Consider the following 24,809-nt stretch of genomic DNA (forward strand, 5'->3'; position numbering starts at 1 on the left):
GTGCTCACTGATCTAATTGGTTTTCAGTCCAGCCTTATCTTGATTTTAAACTTCACCTTTTCAAATCCTTCCATGGTCTTGCCCCTCCCTATTTCTGTAATCTTCTACAACCCCACAACCCTCTGAGATATCTATGCTCTCCCAATTCTGGCCTCTTGGGCATTCCCAATTATAATTGGTGGCTCTGCCTACAGTTGCCTAGGCCGCAAACTCTGGAGCCTCCTCTCTAAATCTCCCTGCCTCTCTACCATACTTTCCTCCTTTTAGACACTCCTTAGAACATAAGATAAAAGCAAAATACTGTGGATGCTGGAAATCTGAAACAAAAACAGAAAATGCTGGAAAAACTCAGCAGACCTGACAGCATCTGTGGAGAGAGAAACAGTGTTGATGTTTTGAGTCTGTATGACTCTTATTCAGATCCTTCTCCTTATACCATAACTCTTTGACTAAGCTTTGGTCATCTGACCTAATATCTCATCATGTGGCTTGGTGCCATGTCTTGTTTTATAATGCTCCTGTGAAGCACCTTGGATGTTTCATTATGTTAAAAGTGATATATAAATATAAGTTGTTGTTGACTGTTGGACAAGCATCGTGACAAACCAAAGATGGTTGAGAGGGGTGGTGAAATAATGTTGGATGTTGTCTGAGCATGCGTTTTGGATGATGTCGCTAAGCAACAACATGTAGTTGGTTCATAGGATTGGGCTACGGATAGATCCTTGTTCACTTCATCTTGGTTGGTTATGCTGTGCTTCAATTATTTTTTGTTCATCAAAAAAAAGGACATCTGTACTTGGGATGGGACTTTTCCCTGTTCAGTTTTTGCAGGGTAAAAATTTTCTTAGCAAGCTGCCTATCTGGCGCAAGTAGAAACTCATCGCCATGTTTGTCACATTTGGAATGGTTGCTTGTCAACTGTAGCATTCTTCAAATACAGCTGAGGAATAGATTAGCACTCTCCATCTATTGGGAAAGTATATAAATGCATTAGAAACACATCAGAGAGGATTCACTTGACTGATACCTGGGAAGGGGAGTTCAAACTTATGAGAAAAGGTTGGACAGGCTGGGCCTGTATCTTTTGGAGTTTGGAAGATTGAGAGGTGATCTTACTGAAGCATAGAAGATCTTGAGGGGATTTGACAGGGTGGATGCCGAAAGGATGTTCCCCCTTTTGGGAGAGACTGGAACTAGGGGACATGGTTTAAAAATAGGGGGTCTCTCATTTAAGATAGAGATGAGAAGAAATGTTTTCTTTGAGGGACATGAACCTTTGGAACTCTCTTCCCCAGAGAGCGATGGAGGCAGGCTCATTGTATATTTTTAAGGCAGAGCTAGGTAGATTCTTGACGGACAAGGGAGTCAAAGGTTATCGGGGGTGGGCGGACTGTGGAGTTGAGGCCATAATCAAATCAGCCATGACCTTATTGAATGGCGGCACAGGTTCTAGGAGCCTAATGGCCCACTCCTGCTCCTAATTTATATGTTCATATTGTCTTTGATGAGGCTCAGTAATGCAGGTCCACAGCAATTAGTCTTCCTTTTGCTTCAGCCATGAAGTGTGAATTAATAGTTCTTTTGATCCAGCCTTCTGAAGACAGTTTCACCCTTTTGCTACAACACCTCCTCTATTGTATATTTATTTTACAACAGCATCTTCAGCTGTTTTGTCAATGGCCTTCTCCCCACCCCCCACCTTAAAGTCCGAAGAAGTATTGTTTACTGATATTGTAGTGTTCAGCTCCATGCTGAAAATTCCTCGAATAATGAAGCATTCCATGCTCACGTGCAGTAAGGCTTGGACAATAATCAGCTTTTGCTGGTGAGTAGCAAGTAATGTCTGTGCCAAAAAATGCCAGGAAATAATCATCTTGAATAAGAGTGTCTAACCACCTCCCCATAACATTCAGTAGTGTTACCATTGTCTAATTTCTCACTATCAACATCCTTGATCAGAACTCAATTGGTCACAAAAAAAGCGATCAGCACTTTTAAAAGAATTCTTCTGTTTGTCTGAAGGAAGTTCAGGTTATTGACCATCTTAGTGTCCAGGTGAACGCTTGTACCACCCAAGCTTATGATTAGTGATTTTAACTGCAATATTCCAGATCTCAAGTTGTGGTTCTAGCCACCAATATTGAACAAGGGAATTCAACAGGGTGACTCTCTGGAACACCAACCATCAGGTTCCTCAGCTTTGATCCAGTTAGAGAAATTACAGAAACTCTACAGTGCAGAAGGAGGCCATTAAGTCCATTGAGTTTGCACTGGCTCTCTAAAAGAGCATTCTACTTCGTCCCACTCCCCTGCCTTATCCTGTAATCTCACACATTCTCTCTTTTCAGGTAGCAATCCAATTCCCTTTGAATACCTCAATTGAACCTGCCTCCACCACCCTCTCAGGGAGTTCATTCCAGACTCCAACTGCCCTCTTGGTGAAAAAAAAATTGCTCATCTCACTTTTACATCTTTTGCCAATTATTTTGAATCTGTGCCCTCTAGTCTTTGATGCTCTCTTGAGTGGGAACAGTTTCTCACTATTTACCTTGCCCATTCCCCCCAGGATCTTGAATATCTCTATCAAGTCTCCTCTCAGCCTTCTTTTCTCGAAGGAAAACTGACCCAACCTCTCCAGTCTATCCTCATAGCTACAGTTCTTTATCCCTGGAATAATTTGTGTGAATCTCCTCTGTACTCTCTCCAATGCCTTCACATCCTTCCTCAAGTATGGCGCCCAGAACTGGACGCAGATGAGGCCTAACTAGTGCCTTATGCAAGTTCTACATGACCCTCTTGTACTCAATGCCCATATTAATAAAGCCTAAGATACTCTATGCTTTATTAACTGCTCTCTCAACATGCCCTGCCATCTTCAATGACTTATATACGTATACACTGAGGTCCGTCTGTTCTTGCACCTCCTTTAAATCCTCTCCCATTATTTTATACTGCCCATATTCTTCCTGCCAAAATGAATCACCTCACATTTCTCTACATTGAACTTCATCTGCCACTTGTCTGCCCAATCCACCAACATGTCTATGTCCTTTTGAAGTTCAAGACTATCCTCATCACAGTTGACAACGTTTCCAATCTTCGTATCATCTGCAAAGTTTGAAATCATGCCCTGCACACAACAGTCTAGGTTATTACTGTATATCAGGAAGAGCAAGGGTCCCAACGCTGACCCCTGGGGCACCCCATGATAAACCTCCCTCCAATCTGAAAAGTAACCATTTATCACTACTCTCGGTTTTCTGTCACTCAGCCAATTTCTTATCTAAGTGCTTACTTTGCCTTTTATTCCATGACCTAGAATTTCGCTCACAAGTCTGTTGTGTGGCACTGTATCAAATGCCTTTTGAAAATCCATATACACCTCATCAACAGTGTTTCCCTTATCAACCTTCTCTGTTACCTCCTCAAAAAACTCCAAGTTAGTTAAATGTGATTTTCCCTTAATGAATCCATGCTGGATTTCCTTAATTATCCTGCACTTGTCTAAGTGATTATTGATTTTATCCCAAACAATAGTTTCCAGAAGTTTCCCTGCCACTGAAGTCAAACTTACTGGCCTGTAGTTGCCAGCTTTATCCTTGCACCCCTTTTTGAACAAGGGTGCAACATTCATAATTCTCCAGTCCTCTGGCACCTTCCCTGTTTCTAAGGAAGACTGGAAGATTATCACTAGTGCCTCTGCAATTTTCACTCTTTCTTCCCTCAGTACCCTTGGATACATCTCATCCGGTCCTGGTACCTTATCAATTTTAAGTAAAGATAGCCTTTCTAATACCTCCTCCTTTCAATTGTAAATTCTTCTAGTGTACCAGTTACCTCCTCTCTCACCTCGGCCTGGGTAGTATCATCTTCCTTTGTAAAGAAAGATGTAAAGTATTTGTTTATTACCCCCGCAATTTCTCCTGCCTCCACGTGCAAGCCCCCTTTTTTATCCCTAATCAGCCCTACTCTCATTTAGCACCCTTTGGTTATTTATACGCTTACACAAGACCCTGGGATTCCCTTTAATGTTAGCTGCCAGCCTCTTTTCATGCTCTCTCCTTGTTTTTCTTATTAGCTTTTTCACCTGCCCGCTGGCCCTTCTATATTCGGCCTGACTCTCCATTGTATTTTCTACCTGACATCTGTCGTATGCGCACTTCTTCCTTTTCACCTTCGCTTCTACCTCTCTGGTCCTCCAGGGCACTCTGGATTTATTTGTCCAACTTTTCCCTTCAAGGAAATATACCTTAACGTTGTCTGCAATAATTTTTCTTTGAAGGTGGCCCATTGCTCAACCACCGTCGTTTGATCCCAATTCACTCGACTCAGATGCATTCTCATCCCATCCAAGTTGGCTTTCCCCCACATAATTCTCCCTGCTCTGGATTGTGCCTTGCCCTTTTCCACAGCCAATCTAAGCCTTATGATGCAATGGCCACTGTCCCCTAAATGCTCTCCCACTGATATTTGATCCACTTGGGCCAACTCATTCCCCAGAACCAGGCCTAACAGTGCCTGACCTCTTGTCAGACCAGAAATATACTTCTGCAGAAAATTATCTTGAACACATTCCAGGAACTCTTTCCCCTCTTGCCCCTTTGCGCTATTCCTATCATAGTCTATATTTGGATAATTGAAGTCCCCCATTATAATTACTGTATAATCCTTGCGCCTCTCTGTAATTTCTTTGCAAATTTGTTTCTTTACATCCCTTCCATTAGTTTGTAGTCTATATACTACATTTATCAATGTCATTGCATCTTTTTCATACCTTACCTCTAGGCAGAGCGATTCTGTTTTTGGCCCCTCTGGAACTTCCTCTCTCTCCAGTACTGTAATGCCATCTTTAATCAATAGTGCCACTCCCATGTTACACTCATGTCCCATGTTACACCCATGTTACCATTCTTTGCTAGGTTTTAGAAAAAAAATAAACATCAAATCGATGACAAATGTTTTTATTGTAAATGGCAATACAGAACAATCTAAAACATTTTTAATCATTGTGCTTTATTGTTAAATCTGCATCCTGGATCTCAATTTGAATACAAACCTAAAATTGACAAGAAAGCATGTGGTTGCCAGCTCTATCCCTGGCAGTAGGCTTGTGTCATAACTTGAAAGTATGCTATTAGATGCTTGTGATTTAAAGAGTGAAATATTGTCCTGATGGCTTTCTGTAAGGTGGCTCACAATGTGACTTCCTTTGTATATTATTAATAGAAAATTAAAACAGATATTGCAGCCCATGAAACCAGCTTGGAGGAGATGAAGATGAAAAATGTGGGGACCCTACCTTTATTAGATAACAAGCCCTATTCTCGCGGTGGCACTCAATTGGATTTGCTTCAGGTATGAGTGGATTTGACTGAAGATTGAGTGACATTGAATGCTGTGTTTTGGAATATTTGAAACAAATTATGCATTTGTGCAGGCCTTGAGCAACATTTTACATTTAAAATTCTCAAATGTGGATTGAATCAAATTTGCAATTCAGAAGCTGTTCTAGTAATTCCAAGATTCATGTAATTCACAATGAAACAGTTTTGTCTGTTGATTGACTGGAGGATTGTTTTGGCGGGTGGAACCTGGCACATGAAATATGTGGCGTGCGAAGAATTGAAGTATGTGACACACATGTGGCTGCCAACGATTGGTGATGGTGGTGGTGGCAGAGTGAGTTGTTGGGGGGTGGCATTGGTGAAGAAAAAGAAATGCAGAAGGTAAGAGTAGCCCAACAACAAGGTTGCCCTGGCTGGACAGACTGGGTTTGGGGAATGGCATCGGTGGGTGGGGCAGAGGAAATAGCATGGGATGGAAGAGGTGTGCACAAGGCATGGGAGGGAGAGAGGTGCGAGACACAATGGGGGTTGGGGGAGAGGCAGCATGCTGGGGGATTTGAGGGGCATGGAAGGGGTTACGGCATGGGAGCTGGGGAGAATGCATAGGCCGATGGGGGTGGGATGGAATGGCGGAGGGGATGGCATGGGAAGAATGGAATGGCATGGGACGGAGGGGATAGGAAGGATGGGATGACGTGAGAAGTGTATGGCGGGGGCTGGCATGGGAAGGATGGGGTAGCATGGGATGAGTGGGAGGGAGGGGAATGGCATCAGCAGAGTGCCGTGGGAAGTATGGGGTGTAGCTTGGGATGAGTGGGAGGGAGGGGAATGGCATCAGCAGAGTGCCGTGGGAAGTATGGAATGGCTTGGGATGGGGTTGGCATGGGAGGAGCGAATGGCATAGGAGTAATGGATGGGTGATGAAATTGGTAAGTATGCTAATTTGACTGCAAATGTTTTGCAGATCTCTGCTTGTATATATATATTTGTTATATAAGGACTCTGCTGTTTTGGATTAATTTGGGCCAGTGTGACCATTGCTCATTTTCTCACATACCCTAACAGTAGAGAAAATCATTCGGAGCTTGCTTAAACCGTGGCAGTTAACTTTCCTGGTGCAATCTCTGTGGTAACACCTCTACCAACCAGAGTCCACTTGCCCACCAATCAGCACCCTCTTCCCATGCAGTATTAGTTGTTGTTCCCGTTGAGATCTGGTATTGCGATTCTATCCTGATGAGTGCAAGACAAAAAACCTTGACAGCATGTCTCTTTAGTTCAACAATACTTAAGATCTGTACTACTAAGCAACTATTTAATTTAACTCTTAATTTTGTCTCCCTTCGGTCTTGCTCAATTTTATTAATCTTCTACACATTGAGTCACCAGGGCAATGCTGTCTCTATCCTAGAATTTCAATTGATTCAAATTGAAGATTGGGATTCTAATTGTGAAACATTTGTGGTTTGGCTCTAAGTTGAAATAAGTATCTATGTTTTACGGTGCTGGTTTGTATAAATGTTGACATTTTCAGCTACTAATATTTCTATAATCTGTTTCTTACTTGTGTGTATTTCTGTCTCCCTATATCTTTTTCTATAGGGCTTTGCTGCACTGAGGACTCTAACTGGTAGTTTGGGTTTTCATTTTATTCTTGTTTGTCTTTGCCTTTATATGTGTGTGTGCTTTTGTGTACATTGCACATTCTCAATATTATAATTATCTTCTAAATCTAGGTTTATAAAGCTTTTGGTTGTTATGGGCTGCATAAGTATGTGCCATGAAGCTTCATATATAGTTTAAATCCACCACCCTGTTAATTTGCAGACACCTCAATTTGCTGATTTCTTCTCTCTGTGCTTTTTTTAGATTGCTGTATATACTTTCATGTAAACTAGCAAAGTGTGAGATATTCAGCACATGAGCCTTTACTATTTTAACATTTTGTATCATTGACAGAGGAAACTTCGAGAAGTGTCAACAAAGTTCCAGCTTTTCCAGAAACCAGCAAATTTTGAGCAGCGTATGCTGGATTGTAAACGTGTGTTGGATAGTGTTAAAGCAGAACTGTACGTGTTGGACATGAGGAGTGTAGAGCCTGAAGAAATACAGCCCCAATTGGATAATTGTATGGTAAGGGTCAAGAAATATTATGGAGCAGAAATAGGCCGTTTAGCCCATCAAGTCTGTTACTGTACAAAATGGGAAAATATCATCAGGCCTGTTGAGGTACAGTGCAACTATGTACACCACTTATCCACCCCTTAACCGTGGGATCTGGCTAGAAAAAAGGCACAATAATAAGTGAGAAGCTTCAAATGGTGGGAGATGGTTGAGGGGCAACAACAAATTTGCATTTATATAGCTTTCATCTTAGTAAAATGTCCCAAGGTATTTCATGGGAGCACATTGAGACAAACATTGACATTGAGCCAAATGAAGAGGACATCATGATTGCTGACAAAGAACTTGATTAAATAGTTAAGTTTTAAGGAGTATCCTAAAGAGAAGTGGAAAGGTTTGGAGAGGAGAACAACTGAAACTTTGATGTAATTGTTTCAATCCACTCTTGAGAGTCAGCTGTTCTACACAAACTGAGTCTTTCATGACTACTTCATGCTCTCCATCGAAATATGTACTTTTGAATTACACTTGCTTTATAGAAACAGGAGCAGAAAATTTAGGGCACTGAAGGAGACCATTTGGTCCATCTTATTAGTGCTGGCTGAGGAAGAGCTATCCAACATAACATCACTTTTCAGCTCCTGGCCTGTAGCCCTGTAGGTTAGAACATTTCAAGTGCATATTGAAGCATTTTTAAAAAATGATTTCAAGGTTTCTGTCTGTACCACCTTTTCAGGCAGTGAGTTCCGGACCCTCGCCGCCCCAAGGGTGAAAAATGTTCTCTTCAACTCAGCTCTAAGCCTTATACCAGTTACTGATTATTTACCCCTCTGCTACTGGAACTAGGCCCTTCTTATCCGCTTTATCTAGGCCTTTCAATTTTATAGACAACAATTAAAACTCCCGTTAGACTCCTCTGTCCCAAAGAAAACAACCCTAGGCTATCCAGTCTTTCCTCATAGCTAAAGTTTTCCTTTCCTGGCAACATTTTCATAAATCACCTTTGCACCCTCTCTTGTGCGATCACATCCTTTCTGTGTGAAGACCAGAACTGTATGGCTGACTCTAGCTGCAGCCTAATTAGCATTTTATACAGTTTCAGCGTAACTCCTCTGTTCTTATATTCTATACCTTGACTAATAAAGGAGTTGTAGGCAAAATGCACAGCTCAGTGGCACATGGCAAGATCCAGCAAATTCCAAATGCCCAGTTATTCTGTTTTTGTTGACTTTGATTGAGATTAGAGACCAAGACACCAGGAGAGTTCCCTGCTCCTCTTAGATAAGTGCTAAGGGATCTTTTACGTCCACCTGAATAGATAATTGGGACCTTTGGTGCAACATTTCATTCCTAAGGTGACACCTTTGTTTTTTTGCAGTACTCCCTTTATTTGACTACAGCAGCAACCTGGATTAAATGCTGAAGTCGTGGGTTGGGGCTTAAACCCACAACCTCTGCCTTGGCGATGGGAGTGCTGCCAATTTAGTCAAACTGGCAGTATTCTTAAAACTATCTTCATAGCAAAAGATAGGGTTAATCTCATAACTTGCACACCTATTATGTTGTCTCTTGTTAATTTGCTTAGCTGTTCATTTTGTAACTTCATACAGTTAAGTCAATTTTGTCTGCAGGTGTTCTAAATGATGAGAAATAAAAAAAGTAACTCAGTGTATCTGGATTTACAATGTAAATGTGACTTTGAGCACCCATTGCCACTGTAACCATTTGCTTCTGTATGCCTCATGCCTTTGGATGCTGATTGAGTATTGTGTTAAATTACCAAACGCGTCATCGGGTATCTATTTCTCAAATGGATGAAGGGAGCAAGTAATAAGCCACAATCTACCTTTGGAGCTCTTTCCTCATTCCCTTTGCATTGCTCGTGTTTTATATCCCTTTTCACTACATTGACTTACATTAAATTCTGCACATTGCAAACATATCCAGGGTCGAATTATATTTCCTGAACCAAAACAACAGAAATAATAATGGCCTTCTTTACCAGGATCAGCCATGATCATACTGAATGGCGGAACAGGCTTGAAGGGCCGAATGACCTACTCCTGCTCCTATTTTCTATGTTTCTATGATTTTTAGAAATGATGGAGTGGCCCCCGGATTTGACACTTGGGATACAATTCTGAGTTTTATTTTCCACCAGATGTGATTGTATATGTGTCATATTAGACATGCATATATACATCATCGAGAGTTCATATATGTATTATAACATACGTGCAGATATGCCATTGGATATCCATATGTCATATTGGACATGTTTGTCATATCAGACATGAATGTACATTATATTGAATGTTTGTGTTGGACATGCACGTATACCTAACCTATCGATCATGCATAAGTGTGTCGTGATAGACATGTGTATGTCATAATGGGCATGTATCATTTTCACATTCACTTGTGTCATATGGGCTGCTCTTTTACATGTCACATTGGACATGCATGCATCATTGTATATGCATTGTATGTAATATCAAATGTTCATATGTTGTATTGGACATGCATACTCCTATCAAATATTCATGTAGTTGTCATGTCTGACATGCATGTAGAATGTGGATGACTATGCTATTGACTGCTCTTTTCTGAACATTTTAATTGCAATTTGTCTGACTGTTCATAATAATCTTGGATATGTTTTGTAAAATATGTACTTTTATTAAAATCTAGTAAAAGACTGCTTGATTTACATAAGCAATTGTTAAAGTATGGGAATTTAAATTTTCTATATAAATGGTATTTCGCAACCACAAAATTAAAGATTAATTTTCTTATACTAAGTTTTAATTGGAACTTTTCTTCCACCTCCCCACCACCTCGCTCAAACGTATGATCAACAAAAAAGGCTGTATTACGAAGCACAGATAAAAGTGCACATTCCATGTGTAATTCAGTTATTTTGGTGGTAAGTTGTGTTGCTATGTTGGCTAACCAAAGACTTTTCTTTTATTTAGAAACTATATAAAACTCTGAGTGAGGTGAAGCTTGAGGTGGAGACAGTAATAAAGACTGGGCGACAAATTGTCCAGAAACAGCAGACAGACAACCCCAAGCTGATGGACGAGCAATTGACAGCCCTGAAACTCCTATACAATGATATGGGTGCTCAGGTAAGCAGAGCAAAAGGTGCAAGCAGATTTTGGGGTGATTTAGTAATGACTAGTTAAAATGATTCAAGATAGTGCTCCCTAATTTAAAAGCGGAAATATTTAATTTGACAGTATTAAAACCTTTACTTGAGTACAGTCAAGACGTTTAAGTAATTCAAATTTATATTTTTCAGTCATCGGAATAGGCGGGGATGTTGGATGTCAACATACAAAATAAAGATTTTAGTTCATGCACATACAAGTGTAGAACTTGATGGCATTAGTTGAGATCTTATTTTGACTTGCTAGCTTAGTTGCCTTTGGCAAGTGCTCTGGGATTCTAAAAATAGCAACTCATTCCCACAGTGAACATGAGTTTGCAGTAATAAACTTTTATCTTTTGTACATTAACTAAAATCTTTACTTTGTATGTTGCCTGTGATTTTTTTCATAGTAGAAAGCTCTGAGAGTGAACCTTGGCTGAAGGCTGGATGTTAGTGTGCTATGATGATGAATAGTCTGTCAGCATTAACGTCTTACTGACAAATGAAGAACAGACACATGTGGAAGGTCCTGGGGAAGTTTGATGTCTGCTAGTCATTTAACTGAATAGTACCAGTCAGGCAGGGAGGGAGGAAACAGTAAGAGAATAGAACCTGTTTCCCCTTATGAAGACTGAGTTAATCAGAGTTTTGTTATGAAATCCATTCTTTCTGGGTCGCTGTGTGCAATGTAAGCTTGCAGTCCGTGGAGCTTGTAATATTTAAAGCACAAGATGTTTCGATGCTTGTTATATTTGTTCCTGCCTAGTAACAAAGGCAAGACCCTCTTGGAGTGTTTTGATAGGTCACCAAATCAGTTTGAGTCAGTGAACAGCAGTTCTGAGGTAGTCAGTTTGAGTCAGTCAGTCAGTTTTAATCCAAAGAGCGTGTCCCAGGTAGGGGACAAGGAGGGGGACAGGGAGAGGTCCCAAGAAGTGTCCAGGAGAGGGAGAGGTCCCAAAAGGAAGTCCCAGGTAAAGGACAAAGACAGGGCACACAAACAGGTTCCAGTTAGGTCAAGGAGCAGAGAAACAGGCTCCTAGTTAGAGAAAGGGTTAAGGGGAGCAGACTTTAAATGAAGAGGGCTCAGGAGAAGCCCTGGTAATTAAAGAAGGGTGCGATGGCAAATGTACTCCTTTGGAGCCAAAGATCTGATGATGTGCCTTAAATTTGGTGCTTGGGTGTATACTGGGGAATCCAGGGGAATGGAATCTTGGAAGGCAAGATTGAAACCCTGCGAGGTGGGCGGTTGTTGATATCGTCTTGGCCTGGTAATTGAAGAGGCGTAAGAGAGGCCCTAAAGATCTGGGAAGGCAGCCGAGGGTTGGTGACTCCATGCTGTCGGCAGTTGGGGCAAAGGCACCCCTTTGGAGCAGTAGTGTTCTGCTTGGCACGACTGAAGACGTGAAATTGCGCTTGTAAGTTGATGTTTGAATGTACTTGGGAATCCAGGGCAATGGGATCTCAGAAGGTGAGATTGAAACCCTGCGAGGTGGGTCGTCATTGAAGTCGTCTGTGTTGGAGTGACTTTTGGAGAAAATTCCAAGGTGTGATCTTCGATGGTGAAGATTGGAAACCCTTGTGAAAGAGACAGAGTTTCAGTGAGATTGGTTGACCCACAGTGTGACTAATGTCTCGGTGGGTTGTTGAGAAATCCATGGAATTCATTTTGGCCCCATCTGTCATTTATTGTGCAGTGTGGTGTGTTCAACAATTGGCTTGTTAATTCACAAATACCTCATACATATCTTGAATGTTAGAGTATAGGATAGATATTGTAAATTGTTTTATCTTTTTAACCTTGTAAAGTTTATTTTTGTTCGTTCAAAACCTGTGGAATCCTATGGCTTTCTTCACTTCGTAAGTGTCTTGGATCTCAAACTTTGTCTACTTCAAACAAAATGCTATTGGCCCCTAACTGGATCTCACCAACAACTTGGGGTCTGGCCATAACAGTCTTTAGCACATGCACATTTTAATAAAGCTGCCTGGGCCATTTGGACTTCATATAAATGGGATTTATTTCATACTGCCAGAAGCCTTTGCTTTGGATGCGATGGGAAAAAAGTGACAGGAAAGAAAATATGTGTACATTTGACTTGTGGCCTGTGGAGTGAAAAGCTGTTTAGGGAAATAACAAATTCCAGTTGAATTAAAATTATTTAAAGCTGCATTGCTGTATAATTATTTTGAGTGTTCAGATCTGCTTCTCCCTTGGGGTGGTTTTGTGTACACTGAGTAAAGACTGAAAGCTCCAAAATATTTTTGGCTGCATGTCTCATTCTGCGTATTCATTCTTTTATTAAATCACAGCAAGCTCTCAGGTTTGATGGCTGCTCAATGTTAAGTGATTTCTGACCTAGAACAGCAGTTTGAGGCAGGGTGGGGCTAAGGAGTTATGGAGGTTGGTTATAGTTGTGTCAATATTTCAGTTAGAAAAGGGGAACTTTAGCTGAGGTCCTTGCTTCTAATCTCTTGAGTTGTGTGAACACATGTAAGGGCTGGATCAGACTCATCACTGGATGGCCAGTTGATACTGCATAACCTTGAATGTGTGGTTTGGCCAATTGGACGAGGTAGCAGTGGGCAGCAAGCAGAATTGTCCCATAGCATGAGTTGCCAATTTTGTAAGAATGCCCAAGTTGGAGTTGAGGGTAATTGTAGACCTGCTGAGTAAAAGTCAGGTCCTTGGGTGATAAGACTGGATTGGTGAAACCATGATGGATCATGATGCTGGCATGCTGTAGTGCTTCCAGTGTGATGATAGAATGAGAGATTGAGGCCAGGGAGAGAGTAGGGAAGAGGAGATGTCATAGGAAAGTAGGAACATAGAAACAGGAGGAGGCCATTTAGCCCCTTGAGCCTGTTCCGCTATTTAATGAGATCATGGCTGATCTGTGACCTAACTCTATATACCCACCTTGCCCTATATCTCTTGATACCTTTGGTTAGCAAAAATCTGTCAATCTTTGTTTTAAAATTAATAATTGATCAAGCATCAATTGCTATTTTCAGAAGAGCGTTCCAAGCTACTACCATCCTTTGTGTGCAGAATTACTCCCTAATTCACTCCTAGAAGGTCTGGCTCTTATTTTTAGGCTATACTTCCAAGTCCCAGCAGAAGTAGTTTCTCTCTACTTGCCCTAGATGTTCCCCGTAATATCTTAAAAACTTCAATTAACTCACCATGAACCTTCTAAATGCCAGGGAATAAAACCCTAGTTTGCGTGAACACGTCCGGTAATTTAACTCTTGGAATCCGGGTATCATTCTAGTAAATCCACACTGCACACCCTCTAAGGTCAATATATTATTTTCAAGGCATGGTGCCCAGAACTGCCCTCAGTACTCCAGGTGTGGTCTAACCATGGCTTTGGATAGCCAAAGCATAACATCTACCCTTTTGTATTACATTCCTCTTGATATAAAAGCCAGCATTCCATTAGCCTTTCTGATTATTTTCTGTACCTGGTCATGACTTTTTAATGATCTATGTACCTGGACCCCCAGTCTCTTTGGACCTCCACAATTCTGCTTTTTACCATTTAGAAAGTACTCTGTTCTATCCTTTTTGGGTCAAAGGTGCATGACCTCAGATTTGCCTGTGTTGAAATCTATTTGCCACTGTTTTGCCTATTCACTTAATTGGTCAATATCTCATTGTCATTTTATGCTTTTATCTACGCTGTATACAATATTGTTATAAAATGTGCAGAAAACACATGAAAACACAGAGTGCTTGGCTACCTCCCAATTCTGATGTGAAGCTTCCTGAATAAGATTTTGGAGCCTCACAAGAATGACAAACCCAACTCAGCTTTACTAGAGCTTCTGCTCCGAAGAAGGGTCATACAGACTCAGAAGATTAATTCTGCTTCTCTCTCCACAGATGCTGCTGGACCTACTGAGTTTTTCCAACGTTTTGTGTTTTTGTTTCAGCTTTACAAAGGCAGTTTTATTCTGTAACCTGATAGTGGTCCAGCCTTTCACATGCTTTTTCTTGCCTCCCAGGTCACTGAAGGTAAACAAGACTTAGAAAAAGCCTTGCAACTATCTTGCAAGTGGAAGAATGAGACCAAGTCACTTTCAGAGTGGTTGGCAGCTACAGAAGATGAAGTGATCAAAAGATCATCTGCAAGAGGAATACCTGTTAACTTAGATTCAGAAATCAAATGGTCTAGAGTGAGTATTTTTGTTTCTTCTCTCAATTAAAGGCGAGAACCCTTTTGCACTTTTCTCATACTCGCTTGTTGGCAGCTGGACATCATGTCATGTGGAGTTTCAGGCGACGTAAATTATATTTTGAAGGCTTCTTAGTTGATTTACAGACTTCCTTTTCAGGAGCAAATTCAGAAGCACTTTTTCACTTTGGAGTTAAAAAATAAATTAGCCATGAGTGAACTGAATGCCTGAACAATTAAGGGCTGAATGTCCCCCCTCCTGTTTCTCATGCTCCTATCTCCTCTTGGCATGTGCTGTTTTGGGCAAAGGGTAGGTAATCAACCCTATGGCATTATGAACCCAGTTGTTGGCAACAGAGAGAGAATGGGCAGCTTTGAGTGGTGTTACAAAGCGCATCACAGAAATAGGCCATTCGGCCCACATGTCATTGCTGGTGTTTAATGCAGCACTCAAGCCTACTCCCACTCCATAGTGCCAAATGTTTAATTGCAGGGAGTTCTTTACTGAGCACTTTGCCCATGAAGGTTGCACAACAGGAATAGGACTAGGCCATTTCGCCCTTTGAGTCATTGGTGAAGATGGTTTGAAGTGGTTGGTATCAAAAAGGCGAAGAAAACGATCATCAAGGTTTGCTTCCTCCCATAATCTTCACTAACAGCCACCTTACAGCTTTTCTTGAAGATATTTATCCTTGCATGAAGGCGCATAGCGCCATTTCTCTTCCTGCCTGCAATGTTCTCACTTGGCACGTTTCCTCGAGACCAGTTTACAAGGTAGCAGATGGTCCATGAAAGCAGTGCACATCAGTAAGATTCTTAGTGAAGATTGTAAATTAAATGTAAAATAATGTAGGTGGTGTGGCTAAACAAATAGCTACATAGGCATGACCATGCTTATCAGATGGTGCCTTGTTATGTTCGATTCAAATCTTTATCACAGGATTATACCAGAAGTACCTATTTTATTTGTTCCTGGGATGCCAGTGTCCCTAGCAAGGCCAGCATATGTTGCTCATCCAAAATCGGGCTTGAGAAGGTGGTGATGAGTCGTCACTTTGAACCTGGCTGCCCACAGTGCTGTTGGGGAGTTCCAGTTTTTGATCCGACGACAATGCAGTATAGTCTGAATCAGGATGGTGTGTGACTTGAAGGGGAACTTGCAGGTGGTGGTCTGCCAAAGCCTCTGCTGCCTTTGTCCTTCGAGGTGGTAGAGGTCACGGTTTGGAAGGTCGTATGTCAGATTTTGATGGGCTATTTGCCTTATTCCAATCCTAGCCTTCCCCTTTAAAGGGGGAAGCTTAATTGTTTATGAAATCATTATGAATTTATTAAAATAAATATTCTTTTTTATAGCTAATTCTGAAACAATTGGAGGTGAGAAAAGCTGAACTGGGTAGTATCACTGAGAGTAGTGCTGCACTGCAGGGTCTGATAGAAGACAGCGAACGTGTTTTGGAGGATAACCTGTGCACGCTGAACACCGTTTGGAACAGGGTCTGCACTCTGTCACAGGGGTGGTGTGACAGACTGTTGGTAAGTAATGTCACAGCATGTGGTTAACAGGTAACTTTGCCACAGTGATGGTTTGGAAGACTGCTGATAAATAATGTCATAGCAAGTGGTCGACAGCATACATCAATGAAGTATGACAAAATTGCTCGCATCAGTTCAATCTTATTGGAAAGCAGCAAAGAGCTCATGTTTGATTGATTGTCCGCATTGTGCATTGCAGTAATACTGGAATGTTTGGACAGTAATTTGCAGTAAGGTAGGTATGATTACTGGAGACTTTAAGTCCAGTTGCAGGAATACAACTTGTAGGGGCTCCATTAAGATTGTCAATCGGATAAGTGGGTGATTCAAGTTGACTAATGGCTATTACTATTGCAAACATATTACTTCATAATTGCTTGTCTATGCCTGGACATTTTGAAAATGAAAATGGAATGCAATTCCTGCAACAGTGTAGTGCCCACACAAAGTGGGGCTGTTGATCTGTTGACTGTTCATGTGAACTGCTTTAATATCAGTACCTCAAAGTGGCAGACCCAAGTATGTGTCAGTTCAAAATGTTTAATTTCATGATTCATGTGTTTTGGGAATTGAATTTTTAAATGCAAGGTAATTGAAACTCGAATTCAAAAATTGTCAGATCACCAACATATTTACACATCAAAGGTATTTTCATGTGTACCCACAAGGTCAGAGTTAGAAGGGTGGGAACCATAGACCAGCAGATGGGCCTGTTTGGCTGAGGACCTGAAGTCAGTAAGTCTGAGGAGAATTGCCCTGTCTTTGTTAGAGATGTGCGTCATTCATGTAATTCCCCAGATCAAAGAAAGGTTGAAAAGCAACTGGTAAACCAAGGAAAGTCTTAAAGCATCCACTTACTTTTCAAAGGACAAGTTTGGGAAGGTAAAGTTAATTCGTTTGGATCCCTATCTGGGACATCCCAGGGACGCCATGTTGCCATGGGGATAGGTTGCTGAGAAGGTACCCTTTTGTGTTGGGTTTACCTGTATTTTTTTTACAGATACAGACAGAGACATAGAAAGCTGCTAGCAGTGGGTGCTTGGAAGCAACTGAGACCAGTAGGAAAAGGTTGTTAGAAACAAGGATGTTTTCTGATTTTGGAGTTACTAAGCAAGAAGGCAGTGAAGCTAATACTTGAGCTGAGGTGTCCACAGTTGTGAGGTGCTTAAAAAAAATTGGGGGCCTCCTGGCTGAATGCTAGTAGAAGGACCCTAAGAAATCTCCATACCTATGAGAATAGCAGGGACACTGAGGAGAATCAAAGCGAATTCCAAAGAGCTATGGAAATCTTGCTTTAGTCTCAGGAGAAGTGCAGGAACCCTCAAGATCCTGGAAGGTATAGGGGAAATTGGGTGGAAATAACAGTAGAACAAGGAGCGTACCGTTTAAATTTTCGGGTTTAAGTAATAAGGGTTTACAAAATATAGTGTTAAGTTAGTAGGAATAGCTTTGTTTAATTCTTGCACAGTAAAAGTTTTTGTTTAAAATGTGAAATTTTGGTGTAGTACGTAGTGTAGTTCTTTCAGGTAACAACGAGGCTTAGAATTTCTTTTGAAAAGTTAATGGTCTCCCCTGAGATCATCACATAAAGTTATTATCGATGATTCTGGAACTTCTGAAGCCTAAGAGAACTATCAACAACCATAATCAGCTGTGAGGAAAGGAAAAAAAAGACTTTAAATTATATAGTGACTTTTATGACCTCCGATCATTCCACAATATAGTCAATGAAGTACTGTTTGAAGTGTACTTACTATTACAATGTAGGAACTCCAGGGATGGAAAGGTTCTGATTAAGTCAAGGAAAATCCACTATATTTTTTTGAATAATTACATTTTACATAATTATACACCAATGTTATCTTGTGCAAACATATTTAAATGGATACAAGATATGCAGAGCTAAACCCCTGGATAAAATAGAAATATGCATCTGTCTACATATTTGGTTACATTTCAACATTGGAGTTGCTTTTTTAATTAGCTAAGATAAATGCATTATTCATCAAATGGAATTGGATAAGCATAGAAATTACAGTAAAGAATGAGGCCAATCGATGCTGGCTCTTAATTTCATATCCCTGCTTGTTCCTCATTCCCTCTTCAAATACTTAACCAATTCATATTTAAGTGCCGTTAATAGCCTCTGCTTCAATAGCCCTTTGCGGGAAAGCGTTCCTTATTCTAACAGCCCTCTGTCAAAACATATTTTCTAACTTTCCCTTCCATCTTGAGTGATGATCCCCAGTCTGTACCATGTTGTGACTGATTCATTTTCCAGTGGCAACAATCTTTCACTCTCCCTTTCTCAAAATCTCTTAAAGCCCTCTCCGTTACTCTGTTAGTGAGAAAACACCAATATTAGTGCCTTTATAAATTCTCATCCCTGGTATTATTCTATGAATCTTTACTATACCCTTTTCCATAACTCTAATATTCTTATAATGTGGTGTGCAGAACTGAATGCAATGTTCCAACTCTGTTTTATACATTATGCTTTTGTATATAGCCATGTTTGCAACAAATACGCCTAAAATATAACTTTTAACATGATACAACTTCATCTTTTTGATGATCACACATTTCCCTGAAAATGAACAGCTTGCACTCAGTATAAAGGAAAAATGTATTTGTTGGATGTAATGAGAAACAAGCACATAAGGGAAAAACTTGGCATACATCACTTTTTCTTCTGCAATCTGTCATTCTTCCTGTTGTAATGGTATCTTTACAAGTGTCTGTTTCCTGCTGTGTTTGTAAAATTATTCTTCACTTAAAATAGTTCTGATCTTTAATATTTTTCTTTTCAAATACTTATCCAGTTGCCTCTGAAATTATATTCCTGCCTCAGTAACCATTTGTAGTAAAGCATTCCATGTTCTAATAGCTCTCTGTGAAAATGTTATATTTTTTTATAATACCCCTTTCATGCTTCCAATGATTGTTTAACTTCCATATAAGCAGAGAAGAATATGTTACTATCCTTGTGGAATGCGACCTTTGGGACATTGTCCCTGGAACTCTGGGGGCCCCCGACAGCCGAGCAAACCTGAGGCTCACAGGGTTAGAGGCAAGCACTCCATTGAGTACTGGATAGGTGCCATACTACCCGCTACCATTATACCATGCACACCCACTGAGGTAATAGTTCATGGGTGTTTTTGCAACCGGAAGGCTGTTTCCAGTGGGGTTTTTCAGGGCTCAGTACAAGGTACCCTGCTTTTTGTGGGGAGGCGATGGCATAGTGGCATTGTTGCTGGACTAGTAATCCAGAGACCCAGGGGAATTCTCTGGGGACCCAGGTTCAAATCCCGCCATGGCAGATGGTGCAATTTTAATTTAATAAAAATCTGGAATTAAAGGTCCAATGATGACCATGAAACCAATGTCGACTGTTGTAAAAACCCATCTGGTTCACTGATGTCCTTCAAAGAAGGAAATCTGTCATCCTTACCTGGTCTGGCCTACACATGACTCCAGACCTACAGCAATGTGGTTGACTCTTAAATGCCCTCTGAAATGGCCTAGCAAGCCACTCAGTTATAACAAACCACTACAAAGACACAAAAAAGGAATGAAACCTGACGGACTACCCGGCATCGACCTAGGCACTGAAAATGACAACGGTAATCGCAGCCCTGTCGACCCTGCAAATTCTCCTTACTAACATCTGGGGGCTAGTGCCAAAATTGGGAGAGCTGTCTCACAGACTAGTTAAGCAACAGCCTGGCATAGTCATCTTCACGGAATCATACCTTACAGATAATGCCCCAGACGCCACCATCCCTGGGTGTGTCCTGTCCCACCAGCAGGACAGACCCAGCAGAGGTGTCGGCACAGTGGTATACAGTTGGGAGGGAGTTGCCCTGGGAGTCCTCAACATCGACTCTGGACCCCATGAAGTCTCATGGCATCAGGTCAAATATGGAGAAGGAAACTTCCTGCTGATTACCACATATCGCCCTCCCTTAGCTGATGAATCAGTGCTCCTCCATGTTGAATATCGCTTGGAGGAAGCACTGAGGATGGCAAGGGCGCAGAATGTTCTCTGGGTGGGGGACTTCAATGTCCATCACCAAGAGTGGCTCGGGAGCACTGCTACTGACCGAGCCGGCCGAGTCCTAAATGACATAGCTGCTAGACAGGGTCTGTGGCAGGTGGTGAGGGAACCAACAAGAGGGAAAAACATACTTGACCTCATCCTGACCAACCTGCCTGCCGCTGATGCATCTGTCCATGATTGTGTCGATGGGAGTGACCACCGCACTGTCATTGTGGAGACAAAGTTTCACCTTCACATTGCGGATACCCTCCATCGTGTTGTGTGGCAGTACCACTGTGCTAAATGGGATAGATTTTGAACAGATCTAGCAACTGAAGATTGGGCATCCATGAGGTGCTGTGGGCCATCAGCAGCAGCAGAATTGGACTTGAACACAATCTGTAACGTCATGGCCTGGCAGATCCCCACTCTACCATTACCATTACCGGGGAATCAACCCTGGTTCAATGAAGAGTGCAGGAGGGCACGCCAGGAGCAGCACCAGGCATACCTAAAAATGAGGTGTCAATCTGGTGAAGCTATAAAACAGGACTACTTGCGTGCCAAACAGCATAAGCAGCAAGTACTAGACAGAGCTAAGCGATCCCACAACCAACAGACCAGATCTAAGCTTGGTAGTCCTGCCACATCCAGTTGTGAATGGTGGTGAACACTTAAAAAAACTCACTGGAGGAGATGGCTCCACAAATATCCCCATCCTCAATGATGAAGGAGCCCGGCACAGCAATGCAAAAGATAAGGCTGAAGCATTTGCAACAATCTTCAGCCAGAAGTGCCGAGTGGATGACCCATCTCGGCCTCCTCCGGAGGTCCCCAGCATCACAGATGCCGGTCTTCAGCTAATTCGATTCACTCCATGTGATATCAAGAAACGGCTGAAGGCACTGGATACGGCAAAGGCTATGGGCCCTGACAATATTCCAGCAATAGTACTGAAGACTTGTGCTCCAGAACTTGCCGCGCCCTTGGCCAATCTGTTCCAGTACAGCTACGACACTGGCATCTACCCGGCTATGTGGAAAATTGCCCAGGTATATCCTGTACACAAAAAGCAGGACAAATCCAACCCGGCCAATTACCACCCCATCAGTCTACTCTCCATCATCAGTAAAGTAATGGAAGGGGTCATCAACAGCGCGATCAAGCGGCACTTGCTTAGCAATAACCTGCTCACTGACGCCCAGTTTGGACTCTGCCAGGGCCACTCAGCTCCTAGCCTCGTTACAGCCTAGGTTCAAACATGGATAAAAGAGCTGAACTTCCAAGGTGAGGTGAGAGTGACTGCCCTCGACATCAAGGCAGTGTTTTACCAAGTGTAGCATCAAGGAGCCCTAGTAAAACTGGAGTCAATGGGAATCAGGGGGAAAACTCTCCTTTGGTTGGAGTCATACCTAGCACAAAGGAAGATGGTTGTGGTTGTTGGAGGTCAGTCATCTCAGCTCCAGGACATCACTGCAGGAGTTCGTCAGGGTGATGTCCTTGGCCCAACCATCTTTAACTGCTTCATCAATGACCTTCTTTCCATCATAAGGTCAGAAGTGGGGATGTTCGCTGATGATTGCACAATGTTCAGCACCATTTGCGACTCCTCAGATACTGAAGAAGTCAATGTCCAAATGCAGCAAGATTTGGACAATATCCAGGCTTGGGCTGACTAGTGGCAAGTAACATTCGCACCACACAAGTGTCAGGCAATGACCATCTCCAGCAAGAGAGAATCCAACCATCGCCACTTGATGTTCAATGGCATTACCATCACTGAATCCCCCACTACCAACATCCTGGGCGGTTACCATTGACCAGAAACTCAACTGGACTAGCCATATAAATACTGTGGCTACAAGAGCAGGTCAGAGGCTAGGAATCGTGAAACGAGTAACTCACCTGCTGACTCCCCAAAGCCTGTCCACCACCGACAAGGCACAAGTCAGGAATGTGATGGAATATTCCCCACTTGCCTGGATGAGCGCAGCTCCTATAACATTGAAGAAGCTGGACATCGTCCAGGACAAAGCAGTCTGCTTGATTGGCACCACATCCATAAACATTCACTCCCTCCACTACCGACGCACAGTAGCAGCAGTGTGTACCATCTGCAAGATGCAGTGCAGGAATTCACCAAGGCTCCTTAGACAGCACCTTCCAAACTCACGCCCACTACTACCTAGAAGGACAAGGGCAGCAGATAGATGGGAACACCACCACCTATAAGTTCACCTCCAAGTCACTCACCATTCTGACTTGGAAATATATCGCTGTTCCTTCACTGTTGCTGGGTAAAAATCCTGGAACTCCCTTCTTAACAGCACTGTGGGTGTACCTACACCACATGGACTGCAGCAGTTCTAGAAGGCAGCTCACCTCCACCTTCTCAAGGAATGGGCAATAAATGCTGGCCCAGCCAGCAAAGCCCACATCCCATGAATGAAATAAAAATGAAGGATTTGGAAGTAAATGTATGGAGCATGATCAAGAAGTTTGCAGGCAACACAAAAATTGGCCATGTGGTTGATAGTTAAGAGGGAAGGTGTAGACTGCAGGATGATATCAGTGGACTGGTCAGTTGGGCAGAAAAGTAGCAATATACACCTGAAGTGCCGTAACTTCCAGGGCTATGGAACAAGTGCTAGAAAATGGGATTAGGTGGTGGGTGGGGGGGAGGGTCGATTTTTGGCTGGTGCAGACATAATGGGCAGAGTGACCTCCTTCAGTGCTGTAAATTTTTCTATGTTTTGCTAAGTATCTAAAAAGGAGGGATGTGCAGTAGTTTGGGGAGAGGGCGGGTAGTGGAAACATGTGAATTGCTCCTTGGAGAGCTAACATGGACATGATGCCTTTCTCCTGTGCAGTAACATTTCTATGATTCTAAATAATGTGAGCCACCTTGTGGTTGCTTTAATCAAGTGGTGTTCCCCTGCAGTTATTGCGAAGTTATGGCAAGAAGGGAAATCCTTTCTAACTCCTAACTTTATAATTTTTTTCACAAATGATCTTTTTGCTAAATGGCCAATGTGGTGGAAAAACTCTTATAGAGCGATGTTTAATAGCTTCATGTTTTTATAAAATTTGTCACTTTGCTTCATGCCCTTTCATATTTAATACCAATTTGGTGACTTTGCATGTAATCATACCTCAGGATAGTGTGAGAACGCTGCTATGAAATGTTACTGTAAATGTATCTCATAATGAATACTTTGTACTGTCACCATCTTCAATACTTTTCATAAGGCAGCACCTGTATGTACTGTTGACATCAAGTGGCTTGTGACATTGTAATGATTTACTTAGCTACTTTATGGATAAAAGCACGAAAGAATTTTCATACTGGAATTCTGGACAGTTTTTGTCATTTCTTTCTTTTTAGGATTATCAGAACCAGATGGAAGGCTTTGATCAAAATGTTGCACACATAAGCACCTGGCTGTATCAGACTGAAATTCTGCTGGACGAGATTGATAAGAAGTCAGATGATGAAAGAGAAGAAATACTTAAGGTAAAAAATTACGAATGTGGGAGATTTTTCAGTGGGGGAAAACTTGCGCCTTAAAAGATTTCTCCAAGATATATTCTCATAGGCAAATGTTATTCAAAGTCTTATTTCCTCCCCTCCCCTCAATCTTAGTGTAAGTCCTTTTTTTGTTGCTGCTGTTGCAATCTTGGTAGAGACCAGTAAATTTCTTTTTTAAAAAAGAAAAGAAACTTGAAACCCCAGTTATTTATTAAAAGAATGCAGCCACACGTTTCCACGGTTTAAAAAACAGACTTTTTATTATACAAGAGTCAAACAAAGCAAACAGTAAATACTATCTTAACTAATCACCAATACGCTACAACCTAGAGTCATAAGTTAAACATAAATTAACAGGCAAATTGAGGTCAATTATAAACTAGAAAAAAATCTAAGACAAATCTTACAAATTGGCTCAGCAGTCCACACGATATACAAGTCATCACCCTCAGTCACAAAGTCCTTCAAAACAAAGAATTTCAGCTCCTCTCCTAGGAGCTAATCTGATCCGAGACAAGAGCAGTGCACAACCAACCCAAGTTCCACGGGCATGGTCTTCACCAAAAATAGCACACGCTGGAATCCCCATAACTCAGCCTAGATGGTGTAGATCCACCAATATTATCTTTAAGTAACACTTAAACGTTATCTTTAACTAAGCTGCAGCAACTTATTCTCAGCTTCTGGCCTCTCTCATCGTCAGCTTGCCTGTTCTGCACCATTTGACTCATCAGCTGCTACTTCTGAGCTTGTATGGCTCTGTGTTCCTTTATATAACCTCAAACAGTTTCAGTCTGGCCAGGAGTTTTGGTTTCCTTAGAAACTGGGAGGGTCTGTTTCCCTTCTCGGTTTGGGTCTGCCTTAAAAAAAAATACAGCTTTGAAATCATGGATTCCGTCAC

General features: G+C 41.7%; 1 protein-coding gene across 8 annotated transcripts in view; it reads left to right on the forward strand.

Moving 5' to 3' along the window:
* Window positions 1–24,809, forward strand: part of utrn (utrophin) — a 630,893-nt gene that overhangs the window by 212,698 nt on the left and 393,386 nt on the right. For 6 of the 8 annotated variants that reach the window (XM_078556557.1, XM_078556553.1, XM_078556555.1 and 3 more), the window contains 6 exons: window positions 5,230–5,358; window positions 7,308–7,481; window positions 10,448–10,603; window positions 14,635–14,805; window positions 16,158–16,337; window positions 23,765–23,893. In XM_078556557.1, the coding sequence (XP_078412683.1) occupies window positions 5,230–5,358; window positions 7,308–7,481; window positions 10,448–10,603; window positions 14,635–14,805; window positions 16,158–16,337; window positions 23,765–23,893 (939 nt within the window). Of the gene's footprint in view, window positions 1–5,229; window positions 5,359–6,955; window positions 6,979–7,307; window positions 7,482–10,447; window positions 10,604–14,634; window positions 14,806–16,157; window positions 16,338–23,764; window positions 23,894–24,809 lie in introns of those variants that run through there. The other 2 variants (XM_078556560.1, XM_078556558.1) reach the window with 2 other exon arrangements.

The sequence above is a fragment of the Cetorhinus maximus genome, chromosome 14 (assembly GCF_964194155.1).
Source record: "Cetorhinus maximus chromosome 14, sCetMax3.hap1.1, whole genome shotgun sequence".
NCBI classification, from domain to species: Eukaryota; Metazoa; Chordata; class Chondrichthyes; order Lamniformes; family Cetorhinidae; genus Cetorhinus; species Cetorhinus maximus.